This window comes from Equus caballus, chromosome 8 (genome assembly GCF_041296265.1).
Source record: "Equus caballus isolate H_3958 breed thoroughbred chromosome 8, TB-T2T, whole genome shotgun sequence".
NCBI classification, from domain to species: Eukaryota; Metazoa; Chordata; class Mammalia; order Perissodactyla; family Equidae; genus Equus; species Equus caballus.
Genome location: NC_091691.1, coordinates 83902453 through 83925522, shown reverse-complemented (window position 1 = coordinate 83925522; position 23070 = coordinate 83902453). Strand labels below are relative to the sequence as shown.

The following is a 23070-nucleotide window of genomic DNA, read 5'->3' as shown; positions in this document are numbered from 1 at the left end:
GGTTAGACTCCCCAGTAACTGGAAGAATAAATGTGTGCAGGGGGACAGCAGCCCAGGCTGGAGCCCCAGCTCTGCCACCATGTAAGGTGACACACACTACTACAATGGCCTCCCCACTCCCACCCTGCAGTCTCAGGAGGTCCCTGTGGTCCGTGAAGACACAAACAAGATCTCCTTTGCTCAAACCACTCTTGTGGCCTTCCAACCCCATGGCCTCACATTTGCCCTCCATGCGTTGCCCATCCCCATACCCATTGTGTCTTCAAAATCTACACATCTCATCCCTGTATGCCCATTTGAGCCATGCTCCCCTCCATGCTGTTCCTCCAACTCTCCAGGAACACTGGACCTCATGACCTTTGTGCTTGCTCTTCCCTCTGCTGGAATGATCTGCTCCCAGCTACCTCTACTGCTTGCTCATCATCATCATCTCAAGGAGGCCCTCCCTGGCTTCTCTGTGTAAACCCTGAACCGGCAGTGCACTGTGCCCACATCTTCCCTGTTATTCTCCATGGCACTCATCATCATCTCACAGACTGTGTTTTTACTTCTTTATTTTGCTCATCTGTCTCCCCGCTACCAGAATGTAAGCTGCGTGAGGGCTAGAGGCTTTTGGGTTTTGTTTACTGCTGTATACCCAGAACTGAGAATGCTGTCTGGCATGCAGTCAGTACTCAACGAGTTCATTTAATAAATGTTTACCATCTCATCTACTAGAAGATCATTTTTATCAGTCTCCAGGCAGCCCAACTGGGAGTTCCACCCATTCATTCAAGCAGCAAAAAAGTCCCATCTATGAGAAATAGGGAGGTTTTAGAAAATAGAAAAAAATTATGATTCCATGAGTCAGAAACACATAACCATCTCCTTCACCCCAACATTAACTCTCTCTAAAATACTCTCACAAAACAAAAACACTGAAAGAGAGATCATCAACACCTAGAACCCTCCAGTTTTTCTGCTCTACCACCAGGACAGACCTTAGGGGCAGAATTGTACTTCATTGCCTGAGCTCTTCAGATCAGGGCTGCTCATTAAAGCAAAGGCAACAGCAAGTGCGGAGTGGATCTAACAACAGATTGTCTATCATTTGCTTTAAAAAACCCAAAAAGTCCCTAATGAGTACTCGATTAAAAAAAAAAAAAAAGGTCCTGAACTTTTTTCTTCTAGATTAAGGTATGCAACCAAGCACTCAGATTTCCAAGATGAATTTTTGTTTCCTCCTAGGTCCCTTTTCACAATCTGCCTTGTCCATCAGTCACACCTACTTTTGGCTCCAAAGAGTCACAAAATGGCCTTTGCAGGATTTCAGCTGTGTCATGGTCCCCAACTCCATGCATATGGTCCCCTTACATGGTTCCCCGGATGAGGCCAATATCGCTGTTTCCTAATTTTTCTCAGTGTTCTTGAGTTAGAGCAGAAGCTCTCTGAGAGCAGTACACAGCAACGGGCCACCCTCATACGACCTCAATAACTGTCTTTCATTGTGTGGTGATTCCTCTTTTCTCAATAAAAGGATCAGCTCCTTGGGTACAGAGATAGTTCCTATACCCCTCAAACTCTAGGCATCCTTCACAAGTTTAAAATGTACGTGTAACGTAAAACATGTGTCTGCCTAGAGACTGCACATCACCTGTCCAGTGGTCCCCCTAGAGACAGAAGGCTCAGTTCCTTGGGCATTGGCTGAGCTGTGTTTGAATAACCAACTCTAGCATCACCTTTTAAGGTAACAGGTCTTCATTTGAAGTGAAACGGGATTCTAGGCTAGTGATTTTAAAAATACAAAATATGGATGAACAATTTTCTATAAATTGCAAATTAAGCTCCAAGTTAAATGGCAATCTAAATTTAGGGTATAAACACCTAACAATCAGAATTGCAGCATTTTAAAGTTTAATTATGCTAACTTCAGGAAGCCTATTTTTTTTTTAAGATTTTATTTTTCCTTTTTCTCCCCAAAGCCCCCAGTCCAAACTTGTATATTTTTAGTTGTGGGTCCTTCTAGTTGTGGATGTGGGATGCCGCCTCAGCATGGCCTGATGAGTGGTGCCAGGTCCGCGCCCAGGATCCAAATGGGCAAAACCCTGGGCCTCTAAAACAGAGTGTGAACTTAACCACTCGGCCACGAGGCTGGCCCCAGGAAGCCTATTCTTGTGACACTAAGAGTTTTCCTAAGTAAAAAACAATGATATTAAAAACTCAATTTACATACTTCACATATGTATTGGCTGAAAAGAAAATTTCAAATTTTAAAATTCTGGGTAGCAAATGTACTGAAGGAAAGACTAAGGGGAGCATTCATTTCCCAAAAGGTCTAACGCCTTAGACCTGGATATAACCACACAATCACCAAATTATTTTACTAGTAGCCAGTAATCCTAAAAGCACTTCTTCTCATCCATCTGCTCTTTTTCAATGGTATGAAAAGCAAATCTACTTAAAAAGCAGAAAGTAAAAATCTCATTATAAAGGCTTCTGCTTAGATTTGTAACTTCATCTGGATTAACTCTAATATTTCAAAACACAAGAATTTTAGTACCTTTAATCTACCTTATCATTTTTAAATACTTACATGTATGAAAATCATTCTGAAGTCATATCCATGAATACTACCACCAGCAATTTGAGTATACTATTTTCAACCACAAATTCTCCCAATTTTACATATTATAATTATTTACCATTTTTACAATGCAAAAGGCACAAAGTGATGCAACTTGGGCTTGGACTTCCATGTCTTTATTGTTAATGTCTCTGTGAGATTCACATTAACGTATCTATTTTCCAGCGTAGAGGTGGGAGAATCAGAAGAGTGGCAAACCTCAGTATTTTTCTAGCATTCACTAGAACATTGACAACATAGATATGGATCTGTTAGCAAAAATAAGTAAGTAGAATCAAACGATATACTGTATGAGAAAATCATATTAATCACTATGAAAAACATCTGCTGTTTTCCTGTTTTTTTTGTGGTTCAGAAATTAATATTTTTATATGGCTGACTCTGTCCATCTTTTCTTTGTGACTTCCTTTGCTGATTCCAAGGTTCGGAATGTATCATCCTTCACAGATCTGATAGTTTTTTTTTAACTGCTTCTTACTCTATGACGTGAAACATTTTATATGAAATTATTTAAATAATCTGAATTTAGATAAACCTTGAGCTTGTTTTAGTGCTTGGTTTGGGTTTTAGATCCAATCAACAATGTAATTTTGTTTAATGACTGTATCCATATATAAATCAATAGGGTTAATCTGAACGGTGGAAATGTGGGTTATTTTCCTGATTTGTTTTTGTTAAATCAAAATGCATATTATATTTACGTGTATGTACTGTAGATAATTAATATAACAGGTCTCATATCATAATGCAGAGTAAGGATTAGCATTTTCTTGTATTAAAATGTCATTTCAAACAGAAAGCAAAGCAGAGAAATGCTTAGAATACTTATTTCTTTAGCTCCTCTTCAAGAGAGATTCTACAATGCACATACAAAGTTAACAGAGTCAAATTCTATAAATCAAGCTCACTCATCTCTGTTCGAGTCACGGCCCTACAATATGTTACAATGAAGGTGACAGATATCTGTTTAATTCCTGCTACCACCACTCAATGGCAGGAACTTAGCATCTCTGTCCTCGGCCTGGCCCAGGCACGTGCTTACAGAACAGCTCTGTGGAAGGCAGGCAAGGAAGGAAGGAATTCATTCAATGCCACATTTGATGGGAAAGACAAGAATTGCCGATGCCAATAAACACACCCAAAAATTCTTCAACGACATTTCACATTAAAAAACAATTTGTTGAAACTTGCTAATTGTGACCAAGGAAATTCCTGGGCAAACATAGCAACCACATCACTAGCAGTCACTTCTACCTTTAGTCTTCCAAACAAGGCCCCTCCCACTGACCCACTGAGACAAATCCTGGTCATCTTTCCAGATCTGGTTCCAATCTTCCCCTCCATGACATCATTCCTGTCCATCACAATCCACAGTGTCCCATTGCGTGTGTAAGCAATCTGTCACCCCTCACTTGTGCTGGGTACCCGCTGTCAGGAACCAATGCTTCCGCTAGGTCTGCCTCATCTCAGCTGTCCTGTCTGCTGAACCAAAAGCTCTAGAAGCCAGGCTTCCCAACCTTTTACAGTTCCAACACCAAGAAGTATAGCGCACATGCACATACACGAAGTATGCGTGCAGTATTGTTCAAAAATAATTATTTCACACTTGTGAGATAAAAAGAATATTCTCTGTAATTGCAAAAATAATGTTCTCAGTATCTTTAAATAGAAAGGAATTGGCTTACGTAATTCCTAAGGAACCTCACAGCTCTGTAAGTTTATGAATATAAAACAGTAAATGACTTCCGCATATATAAGCTGGAGAAAAATGCCATATTGCAAAATACAGGAGCATCTCTTTTTAATATAATTTCAAACAAGGGTGCAGGTAGGCCCTTCGGCACACTGTGTTTATGTAAAACTATAATTCATTGCTTTGTCCCTTGCTACAGCATCGGGGTGCCTTAATAATGCATACTAATATGGAGAATACTGTATCAGGATTAAAAAAAAAGAAGGCATGGTTTCTACTAGGATAAGAGGATAAATCAATGTAAATATTAAAATTGCATTAAAACGTTTAAAGTTTTATAACAATTTAGTATCTTTTTCTTGCAAATGGAAAAGCACAATCAGTTCATACTTACTGAACTGATACCAAGCATTTTCACTCATGAGGAAGATGACACAGAAGAACCCCAGAGCCGCGCTGTTACCATGCAGTGTTCAACTTGGGCTAACTCGTTAGGAAAGTCAGAGAGAGCAGTTAGTTCCGCAATAGAACACCTAGCCGGAAAATCTCCCTGCTTTGAAGAAGTGCTAGGTTTTTTGGTTGGAGCTTAATATAACATTTCTGTTATATTTCAACATTTCTGCTCACCTCAGCTTTTATATCCAACTCAAAAAATCTGGACCAAACCACCATTTTTCCTTCTTCAAGACTTAAATATCAATTACATATTTTAAAAGAATATGAAAAAAATTCTCAAGAAGTATGATTTATTATGAAGCTTTAAAAAGTCTTTCAAGGAAATGGATGAGTTATGACATATGTGGGTCATTAAAGATATTTTAAAAGTCTATCCATTCTGGATTGATCTAGAGAAAGAAAAACTGTAAACCTACCAAACTTAACACTGAATACACCTAGTAACATCCCTTCCCCATCCCAGCCCCCTAGAAAGATATACACGACATAATGAAAGATCACAGGTTGAAAGCAGATGCCTCAGTGTTATTATGTGGGGGGAGTAAAAGCCACTTAACTCCCTTTGATCTGTTAAAATTAAGTCACAGAAGAAGGCTGTGTAAATTCCAGAGAACCTGTGAAAGGCACCTTTGCTAGAGGAAACACTAGTGTCTCTCCCTCGCTGGAAGAATTTCCTCACTTTCTGCCTAGGAGTATATGGCACAATACTTAACACTAAAATGAACATGGAGTTGTTTCAAAGAACAGGTAGTCAGGGCAGGCACTTAAAAGAACTGACACCAAGTATTTCAACACTAAATGTAACAACAACAGTCAAACTAAAGAAAAGAGGGCCCCTTCCAACTCTATTTTGATACTTTCACTTCATTTTATTTCATGACGTCTCCCTTCACATTAAGCACTTTATTCAAAAGTGTCAGAATAGTCCATGGTTCTAAAATGATCAGGGTATAAAAAGCAGGCTTCTTGAAATTCAATCTACTCCATCCTCTATCTTGAAAGCTAAACTTCCTGTTAAAACGTGGTGATGCCTAGAGACCACCAAAGTGTCAATCCAGAGCACAAAACTAGCCAGGACATCAATGATTTACTCTCAGGCCCACTCATGCCAGGCCACCTGTTTCACTTACTTAACTCTCTTATATTCCTCTGTAACCTGGTGTGCCCAAGTAAGCTGTAATGGAATAATAAACAAGAGTTCAACAAGGAAAATCCATTGAGAACATTATGCATCCATGACACATACTGAGTCAAAATTAGTTCTAAGAATCTTTCAATAAGTTCATTTGCTCAGAAAATCACAGACATCCTGCAATACATATTTTAGATACTATTTTCAACACTCTATCCTTTTAGGCCTTTTTAATCTTTAAACCGGGGCTGGGTACACGCAGCAGGTGGATGTCCTGGCACTCTCGCTTGTGCGGGCCATGGAATACTATGCTGCCTGGTGTGAATCAAGGAAACTGGATGATCACAGACAGGACACTAAACCTCTCAATAATCACCAGCCAATTCTGGATTGGGTTTCCCAAGCTTCTTTTGGCTTTTACAGTGGAAACTTAGATATTCTGGTATTCATGCATTCAAAATCAACAGTTTCAACGCCATCCATGAATTTCCTGTCTTTTCCTCATTATTGCAACTGTTTTGGTAGTATCATTAAGAGTTAAAAAAGATCAGTGTATTTAGGGCAGTAAGCTATCTCAGCAGTAATAACATTCAGTTAATTACTTTTATTTAAAAAAATCTGCCTTATCATTTCAAGTTGCACAAATCCATTTCGATTAGCCTCACTTAGTTCTAAACCATCAACCCTATAGAGACCCCCCAGCATTTATTAACTTTAAGGATCATTCTTACATCTTAAATTTTACATTCAAGATTTCTTCTGGTATTGTGAAGTTTTATGTAGAGATAATAATTCTTATTAACGTGTATTATAAAATTATACATTTATCTCTGCCTCCAGGCTTAGCCAAGAAAAGCAGCTGCAGCATTTATGAAAATCCTCTAAAAGACAATATCTAATAAGGCCTATTCCCCGCTACTGCCTCCATTTGTAAATCACACAGTATGGAAATTTCGTACAGATAACATAAGACTGCTGCTCAAAAGTCTCAGCCTACAAGAAGGAAAAGTAAACTTAACCGCTGGAAACATTATAGCAAAATGACAGGGTAAAAACACAACGTCTGAAATCCCAGCCGAAATAAATGTTTCAAAGTTTCAAAATTCAATGCAGCAAATAAATTAAAGACCCTTTGCTACAATGCACAGCTGGGCAATGAATTCAAGGCTTTTCAAGGACTGCCTCATCGCAGGGTGATGTCGAGGCTCTGTGATGCTGATTATCCAATGGACAAAGGCTCAGGAAAGATGAGATGACAGCAGAAAGGACATCAAAGCTAGTTACTAAAGTAAACACTTCCAAGTATGCCTTAAATTCATGTTGCTCTGTGTCTAATGCTATGCTGACCAAAAACTGATCGCTCACAGTTAACCTAATTACCTTCCTTGAAGAAAGATTTGTGCATTACACATATTTGGTTAAAAAGGAAAAATCTCAACATGAACACCAACCCGGTACTTCCATATATGCTGCCTCATTTAAACCTCACCATAAACCTGTGAGGGGGACTTTTTTTTTTTTTTTTTACCAGTGAGACAGCACGCTCAGAGAGGGGGGTGTAACTCCCCCAGGACATGTCAGTAAACTACCAAGCCTGGCTCTGTGGGCCTCCAAAGCTGCCTCCTTCTCTCCATCAGGCCAGTGCTGTAAGGCACCAATGGAGTTACCATCTTCAAAATTTTCAGCAAGAATGTGAAATTCTCATTATACACACACGAGGTGATATGATAGTATACTAGTTATCACACCTAGACAGTGTCACGTACCTTCATGGGAAACAGTGTAACAGCACTGTTTCACATGCTAGTTGGGAGGGAGGAGTGAGACAATGCTTCGGCATTGTTATAGTTATGGGGACTAAGCAAAATCAACCAGGGCACTCTCCAAATGGTGAAGTGCCACAGAAACATGAGCCACCACTGCAAGTCCTACATGCCTGTGTGTAAAAACCCACACTGGTGTCAACCCTGTGGACTGCCTATACTTTTCAAAACATCCCTGGGGGGTCGGCCCCCTGGCTGAGTGGTTAAGTTTCCGAGCTCCGCATTGGCGACCCAGGTTTTCCCCGGTTCGGATCCTGGGCGGGGACATGGCACAGCTCTTCAGGCCATGCTGAAGTGGCATCCCACATAGAACAACCAGAAGAATCTACAACTAGAATATACAACTACGTATTGGGGGGCTTTGGGGAGAAAAAAAAAAAAAAAGATTGGCAACAGATGTTAGCTCAGGTGCCAAACTTTAAAAAAAAAAAAATCCCTGAAAACAGTTGAAATTTTGTTAAATGATACTGAAATATTCTCATATATGACCACACTAAAAGAGATTACTACTATATCCAAGAGAAAAAAACTTTTACAGAATCCATTCAGAAACCCAAGTCAATGAAAGGAATTTAGCGTGTTTCTTACCCCTTACAACGCTGTTGTGTTTTTAAATAAAGGAGTGGTTTATACATACAATATTCATAGAAGTATTTTTTTAGGATGAAAAAGAGACACCAACTAAAAATAATGTTGAAATTTTTCTATATAGTAAAATCACTTTCTCTGAAAGAGATTCAAACTAAAATCTACCCAAATAAAAATAGTTTTGGTATTCTTTTGTTGTTCAGTAAGACAAAATCTTAATTACAAAACATTACTACATTACACTACTTCTGTGAAGTGTTATGTCCATTGAGAGGGCACAGGGAAAAGTCTGGAGAACCTGGGACGGAACTAAAGAAGGAACGGTCCCTTAGGAATACATGTAGTGGTGTTAGAATACCTGGTTTTGCCCCCACAGGCCCTCCTCCCTCTGTTTATGTTACGAGCTCTGTGTCAGCAAGAAACTGAGACAGCCTCTGAAATTTTCCAAGTGCCTCGTGTAATGTTATATATACACAGTGGACCTTAAACACCTAACGACATTAATGGGATTAGAAAACTGGCTCCCGAAGCTTGTAAAACACAGAGCCTCGCAGTTATTACGCATGAAACCTTGCTAAAGAGGACACAAAAGCTGATAAACAGGGGTCCAACATCCTCGGAATAACTCTAATGCAGTGAAGCAGCTCATAACCAAACCAAATAACTCAAAAACTAAGAAAATAACTAAAGCATTCATTAAATGACTGTAAATAATGCCACAAATTGAACTGACATTTTCTAAGAACTCTGAAATATTATAATTGATTTCTAACTGATGACTCCAAGAACCAATTCTACTTCACCGAAGGTGTCAGACCCAGTGGAATACTGATCATCACAAAGGGGTTCCCATGCATTTTTTTTCTAGGAATCTAGCTGGTTAACATTTTTTGGAGTCATGATGCATTTCAGATTTATTCACAACAGGCTGTCTGGGAGACACAGAGAAAAGTACTCAACAAGTTAACCTTGCAATAAGGCCTCAGGCATAGACTATGAAACCTGAGCACATTCGTAAAAGGAATCCTGAGTGGTTTTCTCAATCAAGAATGATTTCCTGACATCATTCAAAAACCAGACCGCAACAGATTTTTAATTTTTGAATGTAAACTAATAATGAAATGCCTTTCTGACCGAAGCAGCAGATATTAGAAACGTCAAAAAACCTTGGTGGCAGCCAGACTGTAGACGCCCAAGCGAATGTTTTCCCTCAAGATAAATAAGGCCGTGGCAGCTGCTCCCTACACTTAACACCCCTGCCCGTATGAAACACGTACAAAGTGTTGAATGGAGCAGACAGTTTTGTTAAGGGACAAGTTTTGTTTTGTTTCTTAAGAAAAAATTTTTGCTTAAATAAAAACTCCAGCTTCTTACCAATAATTTATTATTATTTATGTATGTGTACAAAAATACAAATATGAAAATGAAAACTACTGTGCACTAGATAGAATTTATTTCAAGAAAAGTTCTTTATTCTAGAACTTAAATACCCAAATTTGAAGAAATTTGTTTTCCACAATGGTAGTCCTTGCAAGATACAACAGCCCCTATATGTAAAGTAAGCATAATTTTTAACATATTCTATTTGTTTTATAATTACATTAGAAACACCACACCAAATAAGACTTTAATTATATAAACCCATTTGTCCTCGACATCTAACTGCAAAAGGACTTAAGTTTTTGGTAATATAATTGAATAGTTATCAAGACTTGAGGAAATGCATTTTGTTTCTTCATCTTCCTGTAGCAACTGGTCCAAATTCAACTGGAATTGTGTTGCCCAACAAAGCCTGGGACCACCGAGATGGTAGTTTTCTGGAGCAAAGGTGAGAAGCTACTATTAGACCAAAATTCTATTGCAAGTTCTACCACGGCATAAAAATGGTATTGGTTCAGACCAAGAAAACGCACTCAGATACTTCCTAATAAAACGGTTAGACATAATCAAAGCAAAGGGTTTATGGAAGGGAAAAGAAGAAGAAACAGTTACATAACATCAAGAAAAAGATCACATCAGCCTTTAGTATCTGATTACACCTTCAAGATGGTAAAAACCAATGATGGAGCAGTGATCAAGTTTACTTGAACGGCCAAAAATATTTCTCAACACAAAGAAACAAAAGATGATACAATTCTATAGTAATACTCAGCCATCCACTTTGAAAAGTCACAATTCACAACTGAAACCCAAAAAGAGCCCCCCCCCCCCCCCGGACATTTCACAAATATATCCTCAAACCAGTAATCGCAGGAAATTCAGGGGAAAAAAATCCAATTCAAAATATAAAGAGCTTGTTCTTGAAAAAAGAACTCAATGGCTGGTGATTACCAGTAAAAGAAAGGTAACTGATGAAACTGTTCATCCCACCATAAACTATGAAAGCTGCAAAGTCATCATTTGCCTGGTGGAGTTGGCAGCTGTCTTTCTGTACTCCATTTCACTGAAAGGGAGAGAATAAGAACACAGGAGCAATAACGGCCAAAACCTGTTCTAGGGCATCTGTTTCCACAGCTGGAGACAGGGCACTTACCATTCTATATACAGCACCCTGGCTTAGACACTCAAGTGGGCAGTGTTAAGTTGCATGGCCATACAGTCTGACCATTAACAAGTCCTAGTCAGTTTTGCCTAGCCTTGGCCCATAAGTCGATCTGCTTCAAAAACACATTTCTTATTGTTCCACAAATGTGACTACTCTTGTTCAGTATTATTTAACAAGACAAAAAAACCCAAGACAATAAATTATATAACAAGGGCTGACCCTCTACAGAAAAAAGACCGCTAAGAAGAATTGGTCAAACTTTATGTGTATTCTTAATTAAGACACTAGACAAGATTTTGCAGTATTCACTCACCTTTAATCAGAACTGATTATTTTTAAAAGTGTTGTCACAGACTATATTTGCAAGCAGCTTTTAAACCCATTTCCAACATCAACATGTTGGAGCACTGGTAGATTCATTTAAAGTAATAAATTTTTAAAATTCCTTCATTCAGAAGCGGGGGGGAGGAGTGGGGGATGTTTGGATTTTCAAAACAGAGTTACTTGACTTCAACCACCTAAAGAAAAGATATTTTGTGAAAAGCTAACTACTTTCATGGATCTCTACCAAGCACTGGACCACAAATCATAGTCTTAAAACTCGGCCAAACATTAAGTTACACTGCCCTGAAGCAAGGAAACTCCCAGAAGGGAGGAGGATGAAGTTTATTTTAATTACGCTGCAGAATAAACTTTCTGGGCTTGAATCAGTCCCTTCCCCTTCCGACCGGCCGTCACATGTAACGCACGCTGACTTACCGGGGCTCCGGCCACCGCGGAACCAGGGCTGGTGGCATTATTCTCCTCGGGATCCTGGAGAGCTTCTTCTGGCCCCCGAGTCACAAGAATTCTAAAATGCTGTTGCCCCGCGTTTTGATCTTGCCTGATCTTAAACGTGCAGCCCTGACCCTGTGGCGTCCTTTCCACGGAATTCGCCCTGTGGATTTCGGGAGCCACCCTGCGGCCCCGAGGCGGCGTCTCCGGGTGTCCCCGCTCTTCCGTGGGGCTCCCGCGCTCCGCTCGGGGCTGCGTGGGGTACGAGGTGCTCCTTTCCAGCCGGATACGGGGATACCTCACCAACCTGTCCCCCTTCGTGCCGGTGAAACCGAAGTTGAAGTCGCCGCCCAGCCCCGGCGCGCCTGGTTGCGGCTGCTGCAACTGGAAGACAAAGCACCGCTTCCCGGAACTTCCAGAAGCATCTGGAACGTGCTGCAGGGACCAGCGCCGGGGCTCGGGCGCCGCAGGGCCGCTCTGGCCGTCGGCCCCGAAGGGCGTCAGCCTCACCTGGCGCACGTCGGCGCTGGAGGCGCGGTGCTGGATGCGGAGCCCGGCGCCCTCGGGCCCCCGGCGGCCCTGCGGCTCGGCCTCCTCGCTGCCCTCGGCAGCCACGGGGCCCAGCGCTCGGCGGCCGCACGTGCCGTTGACCTGGGGGCCCGCCACCCTGGCTGCCATCGGAGGCGAGCTCTCGGGGGCCTTGGGCTCCGGGGGCCCCGCGTCGCCGTCCGGGCCCTCGGGTGGCACGCACCCGTCGGGGGCCCCGTCGGCCGCCTTGCGCTGCAGCGAGATCTGCACCGACGAGCTGCGGGTGGGACGCGCGTCGACGGGGCTCAGGAGCTGCGGGATGAACATGGACGTGCTTCGTTTGAGCGCTCCCACGCCCTCCTGCAGGCCGCCGCCGCCGTCCTCCGCTCCGTTCTGGGCGAAGGGGTGAGGGCCGCTCCTCCGCGGGAGGGTGTGGAATGCCATGAAAAAGTCGTCTTCTCTCTCCTGGTCTAGGATCTCTGATTCGGGGGCTGTGTTGCTGCGCCCAGAGCCAAAATGAAACCGAAGCCGATGGGCCATGGTGCCCAGGGGGGCAGGGAGGGACAAGGCGAGCGGCAACAACAAGCCCGGCGCTGCCAGAAGTCAAAAACTAAAGACACAAACTCCAAGAAAAAGTGTCCCATCTGCCAAACCGTTAGCACTGCGGCACCAAGAGCGACAGATAGCAGAAATAACCCAAGTGGCAAGCGGCATTCCAGGCATGATTGGATAAGAGCAAAAAGCTCTCATCCACACTGTGACAGAGGGTAGGATGGCCAGAACCACATGACCGCGGTCTCCCCCTCCAATGCCAGCTTGTGGACTTAGTGGAGTTTTCCCCCCTCTCGCTCTCATTTTTTTTTTTTAAACAGCAAGAGCCTGAAACAGCACCTTCCCAGCTGCTGCTTTTCCATCAGACAGGAGTGGCCCCAGCAGGGAGCTCTCACAGCTGACTAAGGCAGCAAACACACTCCGAGCCACGCTGCTATAAATCTACACCGCATCACATTCACAGGACAGTGCCTTCCGAACAAAGCGGGGCACCCGGACTCTCTAACCAATACGAGAGGCCGGGCCTGGAACACACGGCACCACAGCGTCTCCCCGCCTCCCCACCGAACCGAATAATCACAAGTAAAAACGCCTGGTCTGCAGGAAAACCCTTTCACAAGCATCGGATGTTATGTTTCTCTGTTATTTATGATATCACCACCCTACCACGATGGAATGCAAACCAATAAAACGTACTATAAATACGATTACACGCCCCACAGAATTAGCGTCCCTTTAATGCTAAATAATTAGAACATGATCTGCAAGGAACAAAATAGCTAAGTGGAAGGGGCACGACTTACAGCACCGCCAGCGAGCGGTCTGTCTCCTGCTAGTACAACATTTTTCATTTAAAAGATGCATGTATGAGGCAGTCTTACGCATAATATGATTGTCAGACAGGGAAGTACTGGAGAAAAGGAACCCAGCTGGAGAAAACATTCCCGCCCATATGCCAGATAGGAGAAAAAATCACCACCACCATCCCCCCATAAAAAGGAAGGAAAATTGAAGAAGGGTGTGCATGTGGTTTTCGTAGTAAGTTAACTTAAATACCATACAGAAAAGAGGCTGCCCAGAGCTGCCTGTTTTCCAGTAAGAAGTCAGCAATATTACTGCCATTGCGATACCAACATGGAATCCTGCTATTTTTGTGACAGGCCCCTTTCTGGCCCTTCTTACCTAAGAAATAAAAGTAGAAGTCCACGTTCAAAAAACTGTCATCAGATTAGTAGTTAACTTGGATATATTCTGTGTGTTTTAAACTTACTATTTTCCATGATCCAGAAACATCAGTTATTTAACAAAGAGGTTTATTTAGGAGGGAGTAAAAAATAGGAAGGGAAAATACCAAGCTGCAAACAGTGACCAAAAGTTTATTTTAAAATCTGCAAAGCATGACATTGTCAACAGCTCTGGAGTCGAGGGTGTGGAGGATTAACCCTGTGTTTACATACACCCAAACCTGTTTTCTAAAGGCATGTGTTTTAAATGCCAAAAATGATCTCTATGAGAGAAATGGAAGTTAGCTTGTTTAGTGCTGAAACTGCCCAAGTACCACTACAGTCACTATTGTCTTCACTGGATTAACAGCCAACAAAGAGAAAAACACTACTACCAGCATTCACTGCACAGTCACAATGGCCTGGGGCAAAGCGAAGTCTTTCTGTCATGAAACAGCTTTTCAGTGAAAGTCTGTATTCACACAGGATTTCTAAGAGCTCTGTGTTCAAAGCCCTTTTTTGGTTTAGAAGTATAGTTTAGGGCCCATGGCAAGGTCATCTCAACAACACTCATTGTTTTAGATAACAGAAATGGGAAACAAATTTTTTTTTTTTTCAGTGAATTTCTCTTAATGGAAGAAAATGAAAGAATGAATGAAAACACCTCTGACAAGAGGCAGTTTTTCCTCAGACGTAAGCCTTTCTTCACCGTGAAGAAGTGTTAGTGTACTCAACCAAGGAGAGAATAAGAATTAGTCAGCAAATGCCTCTGTGCCTCCAGGGACTTCCAGTTACTCCAGTGAACACTGCCTAACTCAGTCTTCGCTGCATGGGAGACGGAGGGCTACGAACTGTCTCCTCAGCGGAATCTCTCATTGAATTTAACAAGAAAGTAACTTCAGACACACAGCAAAAATGATTTCAATTTAGTTACTCAAAACTGCTAATTATCCCCCAAGGTATAAAATGTTGAGTTCCATGCAAAGCCACCAAGAAAGAACCCATATATTTTAATAAGAAAGAGATCGGGATGGTAGGCCAGAATCTGTTGGCTTTCTGATTTGCAGAATACCAAGCACAGGAGATGAAACACACTCCCAGATTCTACAATTGGGGAGGGGGGGGGCGGGGAGGGGGGCCTGGCCATTTGCCACCACTGGCCTGAGACTTAGGAGACCAGAAGGTTCCACCCTGGAGCTTCCACTGACTCGTGTGTTTAAATTATGTAAAGGATCTAGACTTCAAGTCTCTCGTTTGCAGAGACGAGGAGTGAAATGGGTTGTCTTATAAGGCTCCTCCAGATCAAATATTCTATTAAACTCAAGCTATTCAAAAACTCAAGAGTTTCAGCTGAATTTTGCAGAATGGTTCATAATAACATTCCGTTTAACAAAATAATAGACATAAGTTACAGGGCAAGCAAATCTGAGTACAACTGACTTACTGAGTTATAATACCACTTCTGAGAGTGCCTTGAAAGCTTACACGTAATATTCCTTGTCATAGTCAGAACACTTGGTTGATGGGTACTTGATATATACTTTCTAGTTAGTTAAATCTGGAAAAATGCTTTAAGCCAGATTTGCTTCTGAAATTTCATTTCTAAAAGATATCTAACATATATCAGTTATGTGTATATATAAAAAATATACTTTATAGAGAGAGAGATATATCTATACCTCTACCTATCTATCAATCTATACAGAAAATGTTAGTTTGTATCAGTTTTATGCCTCAGTAACATCTTTGGTTCTTTAAAGATACTTCCATGAATTTCCCTTGAGAAAATAACACTTTTAAATACAGCTTAATTTTACCTGCTAAATTTAGATTCACTTTTTGCTAGATATTGTTAATTAGATTTTTGTTTTCCCAAAGAGAATTGCCATAGATTCATTACTGCATGTGTCACAATAGTGTAGTCTGGCTGATACTTAAAAACCCTGAATGGTTGTTTTCCTGTGTGAGGGCCTCTTTACAGACTTCCTTCTGTTCTGTATTCCCTACAGAGGAGCGTAAATATATGGTTTGTATAGCACCAGCGTGACTTTCACTAACATTAACTATGATAAAAACATACATCTACACAAATAAATTTTGCCCTAGCCATACAAAAATAATTGTTAGAACTTTGAACATTAAACTAGCAATGGGACAAAAATAAGTCTTTTTGAGCCGCATACATACTTTCAGAAGCACAACATAAATAGAGAGTTTTAAAGATGCTGCTCTAAAAATTCAGTTTTTAAAAAATGAAGCAATAATTGAAAATTGGGACCACTTACCAATCTGTTTTCATCAAATACTTCAAATAGGAGTCTGTGATTAGATGGGTTTACCTATAAGGAACAAATAGTATTTCAAAAAGGGGCAGAAATAATTCAAAGGATGAAATAAGAGACAGAAATAGCAATAACACACCCAAATCAATTGTGTAATATGAACAATTAACCTACTCTTCTGGAAATCCTATATCTACTAAATCAAGTTTTCTATTTTGGTTTCTATATTATTCTACACCTATCATTTAGGCATATCAGAAGAAGAAAATGCTTTTAGCTGGTTTTCTAACCTCAGGAAGAATAATTCGAAATAGTTTTAAAGAGTTTCTAAATCTCCTCTACAAAAGGCACCCTCATACTTGTAAACCAAGGCCACCTCCTCACAAGGGTCTACGCTTGAGGAAATCTCTTGGGCCTAGTAATACTAGCAATGACAAAAATAATGAAGAAAATAGTACAAGTAGCTTTTTACTATTGTGTGCTTATTTTTTAGGAAATATCTCCTTATTAAGTATCAAGACACATGATCTCATTTAATCCTCGCAGCAACCCTATGATTTTTAACTGTCACCCCAATTTTACAAAGGAGGAGCTGGTTCTCGAGGGTGAAGTAACTTGCCCAAGAGCCCACATCTAGTATGCAGAGCAAATAGGACCCCAACCAGGCCTGGCCTGCTTGTCTCCAACAGCCCACGCTCTGAACCATTACTGATACAAAGAAATGAAAGCTGTCTCCACTTCAAGCAACTGTGGGGTCAATGTCAGAGCTACTGGGCTTTCAATGTCTTTTTGTTTTTTTCTGTCTCTTTACCAAAACCTCACCAAAATAGCAGGAATCATCATTTGGACTCCAGTATCCTTTAGTTAAGTACCAACCATGTGTGAGACATGGTGGTGGGGTGTTCTTGTTTATGTCATCGCATGTAAATCCTGGAAACAGCCACAGCCCTATGAAGTGAGGACTTCCCTCTCCTACCTGAGAGATAAGGAACCCACAGAGAATGCAAGATCTCAGGTGGTTTTTCCAGGGTCACAAAGGCTGTAAGTGGTAGAGCCAGATATGACCCAGGTCTACTGTCATTAAGTCTTGGCTGCTTCACAATGGAAAGTAGAATGAAATAACGTTTGACGGTACAGCCCAGAGCACCACTTGTGCTTCTGGCGCCTTTGCCTGCCCTCAGCCTAATGATGGAGCAAGCAGTTGGACGGGGGGTTTAGCGTCTGTCTGTAACCTCTATGAAGGGTTGTGCTGCTGACCAACGCATCCACGGGCTGTGGCAGGAGCTCACACGCAGTAGGCACTCAAGAAAGACTTGTGGTATAAATAAACAAAACCTTTTTTTAAAAAAAGTCAAGAAAAATAAAGTTTACATATGTCGATAGCCAAGATAAGTTGAAAAAAATTTTGGATGTACTAAAATTGACATAAATGCGGCCAAGGTGTTAAACTGAAAGATGTCTAAGTAATCTGGATTTTTACAAGTGGAAAGCTCTATCTGAGAGTTAACTCAGGGCCAATAACATCTGTCTGTCCCCATTAGCTTTTCAGTCCTTCATGAAGTAATTTAGAATACATCTGGTAGAGACTACACATAGAATCTCACCAAGTATTAAAATATCAATGCCATATTTCAGCTCTGAACACAATAGAAAGCAGATGTGCTATACAGTGATCTCAGTATGGAACATACAAAATCCCATTCAAAGGAAGAAATCAGGACCAGTTATAATGGGGCTAATGGTAATATCGTTCTCCGGAAATCGACACTAACCGGATCTCACCTAGAGCATTTCTGAAGATAAAGTAGTTCTTAATATCACCGCTATACAGTTATAACATATTCATTTTGAAGAGAAAAAAACCCTTTCTTTCCATTAAATAGCAGACTAGTTTATTATTTCCAAAATTTCAGTATAAAAAAGCCCAGCAACAACCACAAAACCTCACTAAACAGTAAGCTCTGTGAATTCAGAGAATTCAGTCATTTCTACACATAGCTATTCTAGATAGTAAACAGAAAAGGCTGAGAAATTTTACCTAATTCAGTGATATTTAAACTCCAGAAGTCACGTTATGCTACACACATACACTCACACTAAATATCTGAATTACAAAGATTTTCCTTCCTAAATGGAACATGATTGGTAATTTTTAGGCTTCTTTTTAATCACGTTGCCTCTATTGTTTTATTTTATCTCTAAAATAATTTATACCCCATGTCTCATAGACTTAATTAAGCTATCATTTTAATAACATTTCTTTGAGTAGAAAAGCTAAAATATGGTATTTGGGTAACTTTTCTTACTTCCCTAAAACATTATTTTCTTACTAGTTATAATCTTTGAAAATTTGGGACACATTAGGAGGCTACCCAACCATTTCTCAAACTAAAAGGAATTTCACAATAAAAATCTGACAGCTTTTGCTCACCAGGAATCTATCATGATAACATATCAATCTACTTATCAACAACAATTATTACCAAAAAATGAAAAACTTACTCTAAAATAAAATTCTTCATTCCATTTTGGGTTCAGCGTCTGGAAGAGAAATTGTAACATCATTTACTGTCACTGATGCTACTAGTACAAGCAGTCCACATATTTGCTTAAACATTTTTCTTGATTAAAAAAATTGCTAAGACATATTCAAAATGGCAATAAAGGAAGCATTTAGTCAATTACTGGAGACAATTCTGTAAACCAAACTAGATGGGAAAGGGATCTATCTATGAAACAGATGATTCATACAGAAGAAACCATAAATTGCATGCTATCAACCAGAAGAAAAAACGCCAGGGATCTACAAAAAGCCATCGTCATGAAAACATAAAAGATATTCTTCAAAAAATTAACTTTGATATGATTATTCTATCATGAAGGAAACGAACTTTGTTCACTTCCCCCAACCTGCCACCAATCTGCTTTGGAGAGCAATGAAGCAGGTGGCAGAAGGGTGAAAGTGTTCACTATTCACCTAAATAGTGAAAGCTGAAGAATAGTTTATCAAGAACAATACTGATGATCAGATTTTATAACAACAAAAACCTGCTAGTTACAAACCAAAAGTGAATTCTTTTTTTCCAAAATAACCAGGTTTAAAAGTATTCCTCTACTTATCCTTCAGTCCTTTTCTCTATCCATTCGTTCATCCATCTCCATATCAACCTATTTAAATATATCTCCCAAGGACACGGAAAGGATACTTTTGTTCTCAGCATGGGCTGCCAAACATCCTTTGAAACTAAGATGAAACAGATACTATGAAAGGATACATATGCACATATGTTCGTGCATTTGTACTTGCATAATACGCAAATAAACATCTCTTAAAAATTATACATAAAAATTTGAGACTGAAAAATCACAGCCTCACCAATGGCTACAGGTATTATTTTAATCAGAATGATATTTGCCTTTATCAATCTATGTCCTTTAACATACTAGTGCAGGAAGAAGCAAAGAAAAAATATTAACACAATGCCCCACAAAAACAAAAAACGCAGAATTCGTACAACATTGAACTGGCATTTTAGAAAAAATTAGCACTTTCCCACCCACGACTCAACAGTGAATCCAATCCTAAATAACAGGGGTTCATAGGTTCAGCTTTGAATGGAGCCAAGATGGTAAGGAGAGAGAGAGAGGAGGCAGGAAGGGAGAGGGGTGGCGGGCAGCCAAGGAGAGGTGGGGCAGGCCCAGGCCTGCCAGGGGCTGCAGCTCCTGGAGACCAGCTTCAGAGGACCGCAGAGGAGAAGAGGCAAATGACAGGCGAGGGAAGAAAACAATAACACAACAACGTGAGACGACAAAACGCACAAAGGACCAGGCACCTGGCCAAGAAGAGAGGAGGATGAAAGCAGTACTTAAAACCCGAGAGCAGCAGAGAAATACTAACCAGGAGCCTGGCTGCCGTGCGCGGCAGAGCAGCCCCAGCCGCGGAGCTACACCCTCTACCGTGGAGAGGAGGAGGGGGGAGGAGGCCCTGCCCATGCAGGAGAAAACATTTCAGGATCCCCAATCGCCGGCTTTGGTGGCTTTGGGTCGCTGCTCCCGCTGCGTTCCGCAGCCGGCGGGTCCTCGGCTGGCTTTGCTGCCAGGCGGGCCCCCCACTCCACTGATAACAACCAGGGACGGCGCCTAGACTGCGAACAATGGCCTCCGTCCTTCGCAGGAATCCTCCCCACTAATCCAAACACACGCTCCTGTTTGCAAAACAGATTTTTAACGCCAGTCCGAATGCCAGGTGGAGGACACGCTACAATTGCCGTTCCTTACACAAAATGACCTGGTCAGAGAGCCCAGGCGTCTGCACAACAGCAGGAGAACTACCATTTTTCAAAAGCCATCACCACACTCTCCAGGAAATGCTTATCACTCAAAGTGTGAGACTATCTAACCCCCTCAAGGTGGGGGAGGAAAAATAACAGTAATCCATAAATAACACTGAAGCACAGATAAAAACAGTACTTTTGATAGAAAACATGCCATCTTCAATAAATGCCCCAAATATGAAGTAAATATTTTATGTAAAAAATGGAGACATGAATTAAGATATTATAATCATGGAAACAAATCTTTACTGAAAATATCTATGTAAAATGTAGAAGAGTAAAACATATAGACACACAAACATATAGTTTTATTAATATATTTTGTTTTCATGTAGTTAAGCAACTATTTTGCTCCCTTTGGTAATACTTGTTTCATGTTAAACCATTCTTTTTGTGCCTACCAATTCCACAAGCCACTCCATGTCATTAAATGTATTTTAAATTATTTCAGATTTCTTTATAAAAAATAACCAGCCAACAAGAACAAATCCTTATTTTGCTATATTCTTTGCAGGGGAAAAAAAATCTTATTTGTAATAATACTTATTTTAAGAATACTGTTTTTACAATCATTCAACTAAAAGCCAGAACCGATATCTTGGGTTAACACTAAAAAGTTTGGTCTACGTTGACTTTATAGATTTAATCCTGGGAGATGCTTAAAATAAAAATATTGCCATCTTAAACTTAAAATATAAACTTCTACAGAGCCAAAATATGTAATTTAATTGGATTAAATTATGACAAATCAAGTTTAATAAGGATGGACACTTACCTTTTTAATTGTTTTTGTCTGCACCAAAGCAAGTTCTCTATTCTCATCCGCTACGTACAATGAAAGTTTCACATACGGATCACTGTAAGAAAAAATTTCAGACTGAATAAGATTGGATTATACTTTTCATTTAAAAAACATAACAAAGTAGCCAAAGCTAAATGAAAATGCAAATATCAGTTAACACTCCAGCTCATGTATATTCCACAAACTAAGCAGTAACATTTTCTATAGGCCTACTAAACTAAGTATACTGAGATAAATTTCTAGCAACCAGATTGAATGACATTTATTTAAAAGCAAAAATATCATGAAACCTGTACCTTAACTTTAAAGATAATCTTCCCTAAAATTAATTCAAAGGGATTAATCTGTCATAGTTTTTTTTCCTAAATACAATCAGATTCTGAAAAGATCACAAGAAAGATCATTAAAAAGCATACAAAATATGTTCAGACTAGCAAAATCTAGCTGGAAAATTTAGTTTTCATCTTATTTATATTCTGATTTCCACTATGTAGGTAAAAATTACTTTCCTTTTAGTGGCAGTAACACATAGTTCATCTAAACCAAAGACCATCATTTTACAGATTATAACAAAAACAAAAATGAAAAATTAAAGCCCAGGAAATCAAGAGAGATTTGCCCAAAGTTACAGATTTCAGTAAGGTCTAGATTAAACTTCAGGTTTCTTGACTACCAGTCCTAGAGTTCCTATTATTTCTTTGGGAAACTAAAATCTTTTAGCAAGAAGTGTACTGAAAGGATTACTTAACGTAGACTATCTACTAAGACTTTGGTAAATCCACTCACATGTTCTGGTGTTCCTAACCTTAGGATAGCTCAAATCCAGTCAACCTAATAACTGTCTAAGAATTTGGGATCCAGGTTCTTCCATTTCACATTTGAGATTCTGAAAATCACAGAAAAGGACACTCACGTATTCAAATCCCCAAATTTTCACTCATCTAATTATCTATAGGTGACGATTTATTTCTATCCAATTTGAGCATTATCCTTTAGTGGCTTTACCATGACTGTTACCCTTATTTTGCAACTTCCAGGATATTTCCAAAGATTACAGGGTATCATATAATGCTTAAGACTATACTGATTTTTATTTAGTATCTCAATAAATCTGCCATGAAATCTTTTAAGGAAAGAGAAAGGTATGATAAAATTAAAAACTTGGTAGTAACTGGACTATACTCAATACCCAAAAAACAGAAGTCAAAGGTCAATGAAAAATATTGTTGGTATAGAGATAGATATATATATATAGTATTTACTACCCATAAAATGCATCTTAATGGAAGCTACAATATATCTCCTTAAAAAAGAGAAAAACAGCAACAGAATTTGCTCAGTTATATTCTGAGTAAATATTTTAATTTTAACATTCTGGTTTAGAAGAAGGTATTAATTAATACTTTGCCTCTTATCCATAAACTACAGATGTTCTTTGATTAAGCAATATCTAACCAGATAGACCTACTTCTTATCTGGACAGCCTCAGCCTCAGAATAAAGATATCAAGAGCCAGAACCTAACCTAGGTCTAAAGACCACAAGAGCACCTTCCTCCTCAGAGCCCCGGTGTGGGTGATGAATCAGGAGTCAGTTTCTAGGTCAGTGGTTCTCACCATTTAGCATATCAGAATTGCCTGGGGGTGGGTGGGGATAGTTAAAACAGATTGCTGGCCCCCAGCCCCCAAAACCCCCAAAGATCTAGCAGGACTGAGG

At 40.1% G+C, this 23070-nt stretch overlaps 1 protein-coding gene across 47 annotated transcripts in view; it reads right to left on the bottom strand.

The window, feature by feature from the left end:
• Positions 1-23070, bottom strand: part of NEDD4L (NEDD4 like E3 ubiquitin protein ligase) — a 342466-nt gene that overhangs the window by 131966 nt on the left and 187430 nt on the right. For 34 of the 47 annotated variants that reach the window (XM_070275775.1, XM_023647877.2, XM_070275748.1 and 31 more), the window contains 3 exons: positions 21329-21410; positions 18722-18760; positions 16223-16276 (listed from right to left, as the gene is read on the bottom strand). Coding sequence is in view for 11 of the 47 variants with exons in the window: in XM_023647877.2 (XP_023503645.1) it covers positions 16223-16276; positions 18722-18760; positions 21329-21410 (175 nt within the window). In the remaining 36 variants the exon portion in view is untranslated. Of the gene's footprint in view, positions 1-11619; positions 12218-16222; positions 16277-18721; positions 18761-20117; positions 20589-21328; positions 21411-23070 lie in introns of those variants that run through there. The other 13 variants (XM_023647872.2, XM_070275745.1, XM_070275781.1 and 10 more) reach the window with 12 other exon arrangements.